The 12,701-nt window shown below is 32.0% G+C and overlaps 1 protein-coding gene across 1 annotated transcript in view; it reads right to left on the reverse strand.

Annotated features, from left to right (window-relative positions):
- LOC143068625 (tyrosine-protein kinase Fyn-like) overlaps nt 1-12,107 on the reverse strand; it is a 60,406-nt gene extending 48,299 nt beyond the window's left edge. Inside the window, exon 1 of the mRNA XM_076242832.1 lies at nt 11,957-12,107. Coding sequence (XP_076098947.1) covers nt 11,957-12,030 — 74 coding nt within the window. The 5' untranslated portion in view covers nt 12,031-12,107. The remainder of the gene's footprint in view (nt 1-11,956) is intronic.
- Between the last annotated feature and the right edge of the window lie 594 nt (nt 12,108-12,701).

The raw sequence follows: 12,701 nt of genomic DNA on the forward strand, positions 1-12,701 counted from the left end.
TAAATGGTAACTCTAAAACAGTATTGTTTCCTGTATTTGATTACAGATTTTCAAAAAAAGAATAGTCAGGATAAAAAATTTGAGACAGCTACTATGCACTGGATATCAAATCAATAGCCTGTTCAATTCGGAAACCAAAATCGTTAAAATCTGTTTTCATTTCAACTACAATTATATATTATTTAAAATTATCTTCAAAATTACGTCATTCTGTTCATGTATTTGCAGATAATCAAATAATCGTTTTCTTTACTCTCTTTTTTATCGAAGAAATTGCATTTGAAATTTATTATACTGATACTATTTATAATATATACTGACATGTTTGCTGCATATTAATAAACGATATCTGCAAGGAACAAATATATACAATGAGGAGGAAAAAACCTCGTCTATAGATCAATTATTAGAAAGCTTTAAATAAACTTATATATCAATTTCCCCCCTAAGTTGTAAGTTACATACATCAACTTTACTATTGCCATGCCCCTTATGGGTACAATAAATGGATTTGAATTTATATATGTCTGTTCAGATTAAAGAAAGGCTTTTATCGTTGAAAGTATATCTTCAAATAACAATCATAATTTAGAAACGCTTAAAGCCAAAAATTTTGAAGCCAAGGACCAGTTAGAACTGGTTTTGCTTTAAAAACAGGCTAGACTTTGATTTGAGGCTTCATTGGTTCAATTTATACTCTCATCTTCATTGTTTTAAAAATTGACTATTGAACGTTCAACATCCATTGATTCAACTCTAAAGTATACGAAATCCCTACATAATAATTAAATATACAGTACTAACAGTAGTAAAACATGCATATCAGACATGTAAAAGCCCAATCGTTTACCATCCTTGTACTGTAGTGCTCGTTGTCGCCTCACGAGAGAAACTAATGAAACTAATTCATTTTACTACAACTTTAAAGTAGAAAAGAGACAAACAATAGCACATCTTACGTAACATCAAAGATTTCTCTTACAGATTGATCTATTTATAAATATATTATTGCTATTTAATAAAAACAGCTTTGATATGACTGAAGTACTTCTATTGTGGTAGGCGACGGTAGCTCAATTGACGCAATTTCTCACCAGTGCTTCATTTTTTTTTTCAGATCGTCTTAGAAGATTTCTGTACAAATATGATACGATTTCTGTTGATGTGTCGAATTCTATTAACAATTTTTTGGCAAAAAGACTCGTCCTAGGATAGAACTCGACTACATTTTTTAGTTTACATATGTATAAACGTGATACCATATCCTTTTTTTTTTACGTTATCTATATATATATATATATATATTATGTGGCATTACATCGTTATGTAACTATATATATATAAACGAGTCTAAATTGAAAACTACGTTCACAGCTAGATTGCGTTGGATAAAAACCGCAATATTTATACGTGTGCATATAAATAAATTTCGTTGCAGAAAGGGTCTAAAAACAGCACAAACAACATTTTCCAAAAGACCAAAAAAGTGAAAAAGTATATTTAAACAAAACGCATTTGACTAACAGGTCGAACAACTGATGTTCTTTAACCCTGCTGAGTATCTACTAGAACATATCTTTCATGGTTAACTTTATAGAAATTGTGACTTGGATGGAGAGTTGTTTCATTGAAACTCACATCTTTTTATATCTATTTTACCTTGTTGCTAAAGATTGAATAAAAAATATATGTTGCTGGATTATTTATTCCATTACGTCATAGATAAAGTACCGATTACTTTTAAAAGGACTCTTTACCAGTTTTGATAACTTGTTTCTTGTCTCATTAAAGATTGCAATTATTTGAATAGATAAGGTAATAGAACTGTTTTCTGCTACGTGTCCTTTTTATCTGCCTATCGAAAGTTTCAGTGCATGTTCAGCATTTAAAAGTACATGCAACACTTTTGAAACTCTCTCTTTTAATACTGGAGTCTTGTCCACAACGAAGTAAAAAACACATCAAATTACCATTTCCAACTTGTCATGATATTCGAATTAAAAGAAGCAAGTTTATTTTTCTGGTATACTATATATATATATGTTTCTCTGAATTGCAAAACACCCACCATTATAACATTAAGAAACTATAACTCCAAAACTTTTTAAGGTAATACGTAGAGTTTGTGAATAATTAAATAAACAAGATCAAATACTTCTGCAAACTATACGCTATTTGATTTAATTGTAAGGGTAAGTTTAACTCGTGATTTCTTCTTAGTTTCTTTCTCCAAAACTGTCTTATAAAAAAGAAGATGTGGTATATGATTGCCAATGAGACAATTGTCCACAAGAGAACAAATTGACACAGACTTTGTTTTCGTAAAAAAAAAATAATCTCGCGTTAATGCTTTACCAACATGCGAGAAGAACCAAATTCTCCCCTATGATACCAACTTAAAATTCTCAATTTATCCATATGATATTTTTAATGTCAATGCATAACTCTAAAGTGATGTGTTGCGTGTATATAATAGTTTTCTTTTACATTGGTCATGATCTTTGACCTCAACGATATTAAAAAAAATAGCTGTAGCATAACCTTTTGACCGGCATAAATCTCTACACCAATCAATAGATTTATTATTGTCGAGTAAATGAACACAGGTTAGAGAGTATAGAATACCATTTTGATTTTTTAGTAACCTTCTTATTCATTTAGATATTCCTATGGAACGCCATGACTGCCTTATATTAATGATCAGCATTATATGCAGTGCTCACACCATTATATTAAGTGCTCACAACATTATATTAAGTGCTCACAACATTATATTAAGTGCTCACACCATTATATGCAGTGCTCACACCATTATATTAAGTGCTCACAACATTATATTAAGTGCTCACACCATTATATGCAGTGCTCACACCATTATATTAAGTGCTCACAACATTATACTAAGTGCTCACAACATTATATGCAGTGCTCACACCATTATATTAAGTGCTCACAACATTATATTAAGGGCTCACAACATTATATTAAGTGCTCACACCATTATATGCAGTGCTCACATCATTATATTAAGTGCTCACAACATTATATTAAGTGCTCACAACATTATATTATGTGCTCACAACATTATATTAAGTGCTCCCAACATTATATGCAGTGGTCAAAGCATTATATGAAGTGGTCAAAACATTATATGCAGTGGTCACAACATTATATGAAGTGATCACAACATTATATGAAGTTATCACAACATTATATGAAGTGCTCACAACATTATACGTTTTTTGTTGTATGATGAGATTGTTGTATGATGAGATTGATGTATGATGAGATCATTCGGTAAACATCGTTTTTTAGCAGAAATTACCGAATCCATAATTTGTAAATTACGGTAATGCCCAGCAAACAAATTTAAACAGTTATTAAAGTCATGTGATCATAAGGCAGTATACAATATTTAAAACTGATTGAAATAAGTAAGGAAAAGATGAAACTAAGAAGTGAATGATTAAAGTAGTTCTGTTCGTCGTAAGAAATACTGATGGCAAAATGTAAGTGAAATAATAAAAAGCTTATTTAATGAAATATCGAAGGGAAATTTGTATGACATATTCCTCGAGCTCATTTCCTACTGAAGAACTTTAGCAAGGGGCCACTTTATAGTCCGTACTCAGTTTAAAAAAAGCTTAATTACATTTTAAATAAAACAGTCAGCTTTCTATAACACATAAGCGTTATATTACGCTAGCTTATATATATGTCATGATTGAGTCATTTTTGGCATCCATTTTCAGAATTTGTTATTTCACATGAATAAGTATCTAACAGATATGGAAAATGCAGTTTAAAGCATTTCATTGTAGGTGTTTAACATAACTTTAGGCAGCAACCATTTATTTTTTTTGGGGGGGGGGGGGGGCTATTGATTTTTATATTTTTTCGCGACAAGTCGAAAATATCTTTTTTAATTCAATTTTAGCATTACATATATTGGCAGCTAGGGGTGAATCAACCAAATTTTTTTTCTCACAATCAAAAACAAGTTATTTTTTCTCCAAAAACTGGAAACACACTTTTTTTCAAAAAAATCCATAAATTTTACCCTTTCAAGACCCAGTTTAACATTATTTTCATTTAAAGTTATCATCTCTTATGAAAACTGAGTTTGTGGGGATGAAAAACGTTTACTACGTTTGTTCGTCATTTTGCACGGTTAATATATATTAAAAAAGTGGTATGCTTGATAATGAAACAACTTTCCACAAGAGACAAAATGACATCACAGAAATTAACAACTAAACGGCCACAGTACGGCCTTCAACAATGAGCAAAGCCCATACTGCATAGTCATGCAGCTATAGAAGGCCCCGAAATGATAAACGTAAAATATTCCTAATTAATGTACATACAAACGATCGAAAAACTAACATGTATATAACACATTAACAAACGACAACCACTGAAATAAAGGCACCTCCTGACTTGGGACAGCCACATATACAGAATGTGCGGCGGGTTTTAACATGTTAGCGGGATACCAACCCTCCGTCTAACCTGGGACAGTGGCGTAACAGAACAACATAAGAACGAACTATGAAAATCAGTTGTAAAAGGCTTAACTCATCAGATGGGTACAAATATAAATCCATCTACCAGAAAATAGAGTAGACGTGGGCGGGTACTTCTATATCCCAACAACAAAAAGACACTATAAGTACTGATCTGAGAGTACTCGCAATTACTGACAGCTAGTTCAAAGCCACTAACAACTAATAAAAAAACATGCATCTAAGTTTTACATTTAGGTAAAGATTGAAACAAACTGTGAGTAAAATAGAATGATTTACTATTATTGGATAGTAACGATTGTCCATGAAAAAGGAGTCATTTTCAATTTTCTTAAACTTTGTACTTGTTTGGATATATAAATATTTTGATATGAGCGTCACTGGTGAGTCTTATGTAGACGAAACAAGCATTTGGCGTACTAAATTATAATCCTGGTACCTTTGATAACTTCTTGACCTAAATTAATTCTGGTTAAGGTAAATTAAGATACAAAATATAATCAACTACAAGTCATAGAAGAATAATATCTTTTAGATCGCACTTCTTTGATAACAATGGACCTCGAAAAAAGATTCAAATTTGTGTTTAGGTCCAGATGATAGCAACAACACAAAAAAGAGCAATGCTATTTGTTGCTGAGCACTTCTTTGATTTTATTTAAAGTCCACACAATTTGTTTTGTAACGGAAGCACAAAAAAAGATACTCATTATTATGTCAATATATAATTGTAATATAATTATATTAATGGAGAACTTCTAGCATTGTTTTACTGTGAATTCTTCTCGTTGTTGTGATTGGCGTTCTAATTCTTCTCACATACAAGCTTGTCTATAGTCTGAGGATTTCTGTTATTTTTGCTACCAATTTTTTTCCATATCCCATGTTAGGATCAATCTCAAAGGTTGAAAATTTCATATCTGAATATTTTTTTCGTTATCTGGAAAGTTACTTTTGACGGCGGATCTTGATTGTTTCTGTGGGGCTTCTTTCTCATGGATAGGGATCACTCACGGGGGAAAAAATGGAAAATTGTCGAAACTAATTTGACTTTTATGTATAGCATAAAATCGAGAATGGAAATGGGGAATGTATCAAAGAGACCACAACCCGACTCCATAGAAAAAACAACGGCAGAAGGTCACCAACAGTTCTTCAATGTAAAGAGAAATTCCCGAACCCGGAGGCGTCCTTCAGCTGGCCCATAAACGAATATATATTAGTTCAGTGATAATGAACGCCATACTAATTTCCAAATTGTACACAAGAAACTAAAATTATAATAATATAAGAAAAACAAAGACCAGAGGCTCCTGACTTGGGACAGGCGCAAAAATGCGGCGTAGTCCGAATTATATTCTTAAAAGAATTTAAATTCACAAACTAGTTATTTTGCACCAAACATTAATAACTGTTTAAATTTGTTTGCTGGGAATTACCGTAATTTACAAATTATGGATTCGGTAATTTCCGCAAAAAACGATGTTTACCGAATGATCTCATCATACATCAATCTCATCATACAACAATCTCATCATACAACAAAAAACGTATAATGTTGTGAGCACTTCATATAATGGTGTGAGCACTTAATATAATGTTGTGAGCACTTAATATAATGTTGTGAGCACTTAATATAATGGTGTGAGCACTGCATATGATGTTGTGAGCACTTAATATAATGTTGTGAGCACTTAATATAATGGTGTGAGCACTGCATATAATGTTGTGAGCACTTAATATAATGTTGTGAGCACTTAATATAATGCTGTGAGCACTTAATATAATGGTATGAGCACTGCATATAATGTTGTGAGCACTTAATATAATGTTGTGAGCACTTAATATAATGGTGTGAGCACTGCATATAATGGTGTGAGCACTTAATATAATGTTGTGAGCCCTTGATATAATGTTGTGAGCACTTAATATAATGGTGTGAGCACTGCATATAATGTTGTGAGCACTTAATATAATGTTGTGAGCACTTAATATAAAGGTGTGAGCACTGCATATAATGGTGTGAGCACTTAATATAATGTTGTGAGCACTTAATATAATGCTGTGAGCACTTAATATAATGGTGTGAGCACTGCATATAATGCTGACCATTAACATAAGGCAGTCATGGCGTTCCATATATTCCGGTATAAAACATATATCGTAGATGGGTTAAACTTACAACTGACATATGATTTAAAGATAGCAGGGTCGTATATTTCAACTCAAGGTTGGATCTTAGGAACATGTCCAATAACATTTGCTAGTAAAACAAACATGCACCCTTCCTTTGCTTTCCTTATAGATTATAGTTATTATATACTATACACAAGTCCTGCCTATTCCAAATTTTCATACTCAAGGTCAGAGTCGCAACTTTTATGAATTATACTTAAAACAGTTCATTACTAAACAATATTTGATTCGGGTTTTTTAATGCAGTATTATTTTTGTTATTATGTATATTATTTTTTTCAACTTCTCTGTAACCTTTGTACTTGCTTGGTTTTATGAGAATAAACTATTTATCGGTCCGCAAAAACTCAGTTTGAGAAGGATATAAGTCCTATTTACAGAGAACGATTCTTCTCGGACTTCTCTTGAACTGAATTTTAAATGTGAGTATTGTTACACGTTTACTTTTCTACATTGGCTAGATGTATTGGTGAGGGTTGAGATCTCATAAATATGTTTAACCCCGCCGTATTTTTGCGCCTGTCCCAAGTCAGGAGTCTCTGGCCTTTGTTAGTCTTGTATTATTTTAATTTTAGTTTCTTGTGTACTATTTGGAAATTAGTATGGCGTTCGTTATCACTGAACTAGTATATATTTGTTGAGGAGCCAGCTGAAGGACGCCTCCGGGTGCGGGCATTTCTCGCTACATCGAAGACCTGTTGGTGACCTTCTGCTGTTGGTTTTTTTTTCTATGGTCGGGTTGTTGTCTCTTTGACACATTCTCCATTTCCACTCTCAATTTTATTCGTTGCGTAATACCTATTGATATTTCAACATTGATGCACATGACAGGCTCTGTAGATCAAAATATATGTCATAGTAATTATTATGCATGTTAAAGTACTTGTAGGGATAAGTTGCGTATGTTTTTCTCGCTGAAGATTTTTTTTAAATATCTTAATAGTTTCTTAATAATAATGATACTTGTAGGGGCCCTCGACGCCAATGTCTCGATATCCCTAGGGTTAAACTAAAACGAAACTACCGTGAGTGATATAGGTTTTATAATTTGCACTTTACACGTGAGTGAAAAAATTATAAAATGGAGCCTACCTTCTGCTATTGCTGAATCTTAAGCTACACTCAACAAGTCTGATTTATTGCTGCGAAGTAACATGTGAATATACAAAATACTTCGAAGACATTTTGGCAATCTGTTTTTTCCCTTATTGTCAGAAACAGTAGCAAAATTACAATATCTATTTATTTTACGACGTTACTCTGGTCTTCGCAATGATTACATGGTTAACATGGTTTTAATTAACTGGTACAGCTTTGTGATGGCTAAACGCTAATGACTCTAATGGTTTCATCTTCCCACAACGCATTTCTATGTTAAAATGCTGGAATTCTTATAGCATACATACAGAGACTAGCAGCTCATAAATATGTCGCAAGGATAATGAATAAAATAGACAAAACGTAAACGAGTTGGCAGTGTAACGTAACGGGTTATATATATTAGACAAAAGACGGATGTTTGGAGATCTACAATCCCTGCATCGGTTAAACTATACAAAACAAAACTAGAATAAAGTTATTGAAGAAAGCCAGAAAAAACGTAAAATGAGACTCAAACCGTCTAAATTCTAAATAATATAGAGCAATATAAAATTAGACCCATGCTTGAATATGCATGAAATATTTGCAACTAGACCTTAAAAACGAACAACTAGTCAATTATGGATTCTGTTTAAAAACACAATTTCGAGCAAGGAAATTCCAAAACCCTATGTCTCAAATATTTGGGACGGGTATATCGTTTACTGGTCCGTCATTCTAACAGTGTAGCGATAAGTGCATGAATACAGCAGGGATCTGGTTAAGGTGTATCCTTGTCTCAAACACACCCCTTAGTACAGTGTATTGTATAATTAGACATTTAGATATTTAGTGTTAATTTGACATGTATCATAGATATACCGGATGCACATGTTACTTCTATAGCGTTACTATTATGCAATGATTAATTAACAGTGCATAGTAGATAATTTGAAACAACACCTGGTAAAGATACGTGTGTTATCTTCTTATCTTAATGTATTTTATTTACTAAGTACATTATTTCGCTTCGAATATATTAAGTTACTGACGGTCTTGCGAATGAAATATAGAAAACTGACCAATTAAAGTGAATAAATGTAATTTTGAATGAATAATGATGAATTTGACCTAATAACTTACAAAGCGAACACTATTGTTTTCGCCCTTTGCTCAATCATGTTAATGCTGCTATGCAATTTCGTGCTTAGTTTCTGTAGGAAATGGCTATGTCGGTTACTCATTTTTAGTATAGCGATAGCGGAATTTTATTTCCGAATAAAAAATATCATTGCGAATCATCTCCGTTATTTCAACATTACTCATTGATAGGAAACGGATCACACGTAATATTAATGACTGTTCTATGCTATAGTCAATTCCCAGTCAGGAATATGACACTTGTTAATGGTATTGGTAAGCTAGTGGTTTCCTAATATTTGGACTTGTACCGAAGACTATTTTTTTAATTTTTTTTTTTTGTGTTTTTCTTTTTCTTTGAGCACATATATAATAAAATACAATAAAATAAAGACAAAAGATACAACAGGGATATTCAAACTCATAAATCTAAACCAACTGACAACGCAATGACACACCAGTTCACAAAACAGTACACTGAAAACTACAGACTGAACAACTTTTTAATCCCACAAAAAACAACGAGTAATCTCAGGTAATCCGGATGAATAAGCAGATCCTTCTCCACATGTGACACCCGTTGTGTTACTCGTGTAAGTACAGACTCGGTGATAAGTCTGCTTCGATAGTTCACATTCGAGGAAAAGAGGACGGAATTTTGAATATTTCAATTGGAACAATTACATATCCTTCATAATCTGTGAAACCGATATTCCATAACGGTCAACCATATCTAATGGCGTTCGTATACTTTTCGCAGGGCTGATTTCAACTTCGTCAAAATGAAATGAAATTTACAGCAGTTTAAAAGATTCAGAAAATGGAAACTTGTTTGATATGGAAAGTGAGCCAGCAGTCGAAGCTGTTGACTTTTGAAACGGTACTGGGCGGTTACTTTTAAAATAAATTATCTCAAACTACAATTTCAATATACCAACTTTGTCCCATGTGGTGGTTTTCTCTCATAAAAAGATACCTTCTTATTTATTTCGATTTCATTTTTTAGACTTGCACTTGGTTATATATGAATAACACTCGTTGTTTCAGATGAAAAGTTTGGATAATGCTTTGATTTTAAACGAACAGCTCGGTATATTTCATCACGTTTTTGCTGTCTGAAAATTTGTTTCTGACTCACAGATAGTAAACTAGTTTTATTTCCTACTCGACAAACCCTTTTCTATACAATCTTATCAAATAAAAACATTTTACTTCCCGATTAGAATCAATAAAGCTTCCTTTAGTCTGATTTAGTGTGAAATAAGCGATAACGCACTAAATGAAGGAATATCTGTAAAACACTTAAAGACCTTATTACTCATTTATATACCTTATCAAGTTCTAGTAAAACAAGAGACTATACTTTAAACGGTCGAAGCTAAGGGAATGGATCCTATTTTCTGCACATTTTATTTTATAAGTGAATTCAGGGCCTATTTTCCTTATATTTAATGTATTTTGTTGCTATTTTTCGTAAAATCGTGTACATTGGTATCAATTTATATTAGTTCGTAATAAAACAAGGGACTACTTAAAACTAATAAAACTAAGAGCATGGATCCTATTTTCTGCAATTTTTAAGTTAAATTTATGAGCCCATTTTCCGTATTTTAAATTGCTCTTACATACAATCTGATAAATTGGTATCAATTTGTATGTGCCGATTCTCTTCTCCAAAGAGTAAAGTGTCTGCACATGTAATTTCTTTTGTGACTGATTGTGCTGGTATAGGAGCAAACTGCATTATATTAGGGAAAATATGAGTCAGAAAATAATAAAAGGATGTAAATAACTCTAACGTCTGTGCTATATAGCCTTTGAATTATTATTTTTTATACCTTTTCCAATTCACTGTAAAGCAGTATTATATCAACAGGTCTGTTGTCACTACGTTGTGATCGGGTCGACGTATTGTAATTCGTCTATATTTAACAACCTTTCACCTTTATATAAGTCGAAATATTGGGTCGCCCTTTTCTGTCTTTTATACTTTTTTTATTTTTATGTTTTGGTTTTCTACCTTTAATAACTGTATTTTTGAACCTTTAACCATTGATTTATTTTTGTATTTCTTATTCTTGTTATCTTTTGACAATATTTATTTTGTTTTCTGTGGACACGCGCTGCCTTATTTTATCTTTTTAATTAAAGAATCGAACTCTCCCAAACAACCACAATATATCACTTATTTTCTTATTATTTGAACAGATGGTCATATCATGGAATTATTAAATATGCCAATGTTATACTTCCATCGTCATATTCAGTAAAGAAGTTTAAATCAAACACCAGTCCAAAAATGTATATGAACAAGAATGTTTCCCCAGTACACGGAGGCCCCATCCACACTATCATTTTCTATGTTCAGTGGACCGTGTAATGGGGGGAAAATCTCTAATTTAGCATTTAAATTAGAAAGATCATATCATAGGGAACATGCATACTAAGTTTCAAGTTGATTGGACTTCAACTTTATCAAAAAGTACATTGACCAAAAACTTTAACCAAAACTTGAACCTGAAGCGAGACAAACGGACGAACGGACGCACAGACCAGAAAACATAATGCCCATAAATGGGGCATGAAAATCAGTGGGTAGTTCTACAAGACCATTTGGAAGCACCATATGAGATAATTTAAAACTATTTCGTTCGATTTCAATTTTTAAATTAAATGATGTTAAAGCCAGTAGCCTTCTTCGTACATAAGAAACTTAAGAAGATACTTTTTACTGACAGTTTTTTTTTTTATGATTATATAACAACACTGAAAAAAAAACTGTAACGACACCATCGGCTATTTACGTTAAAAAGAATTTTGTACTACTTTTTTTTTTAAATCTACGATAAAACTTTCAATTTCGCTTAATTATAGGATTCACGTGCTTTTATCTTCTATTCCAAATGATACGAATAATCAGAACTATTTGATAACTAGCAAAAAGTGCCATAAAAAATAACAAGCAAAAAACAATCCAAAAAACACCAAACTGCAATAAGTGTTATAAAACATACCTTTTGACTTTGTCTTCTCTTATCTCCCTAAAAGACGGACATGTAACAGACGTTACTAACTCTGACTTAATCATGATTCACAACAATAAGGAATTTTCAACAGAAATCCTACTTCTCATGCAACAATAATAAAACAAAACCGCGTCATAACTCAGACGAGTAGTAAATATTGGTAAGTGGTCGTTTGTCCGATGTTATATCCAGAACCCTGTATTCTATTGATAAATTAATTGATTGCAAACACATTTGTAGCGCTGCTGTTCGCATCATTGGATTCCGCTTAAGAGCTATTATTTCTTTTGTAAAGTCCCGGGAGCCGTTATTTCTAATAATTAATCTGGATATTTATAATTATTATAACCATATTATTAGTACTAAAGTGAATTGATGCATGTCTTACAAGGAGAAGATGTAAAAACGACAATGGTTTTTAAAGTGGTATATATTACTTTATAGTAAATGGCGGTAATTTACTTGAAGAGAAACTGTCAAAATTGACAAAGAATGTGCAAAAAGACTTCAAAAGAAATAAATAAACACAAGTTATTATTTATTGAATTATGTCATTTTTTTTCTATCGGAAATAGCGCTTAGTTAAAAACACATAAACAGATTCTCCTTTGCTTCAATATTTTATGTATCACTTATACTATATAAAACATAATTGTTTCTTTGATGTCTTACAATTCTTATTGATTTATAACTAGCTAATTAATATTTCGCAACATTTAAATGTTGTATAACT

Source organism: Mytilus galloprovincialis, chromosome 3, assembly GCF_965363235.1.
Source record: "Mytilus galloprovincialis chromosome 3, xbMytGall1.hap1.1, whole genome shotgun sequence".
NCBI classification, from domain to species: Eukaryota; Metazoa; Mollusca; class Bivalvia; order Mytilida; family Mytilidae; genus Mytilus; species Mytilus galloprovincialis.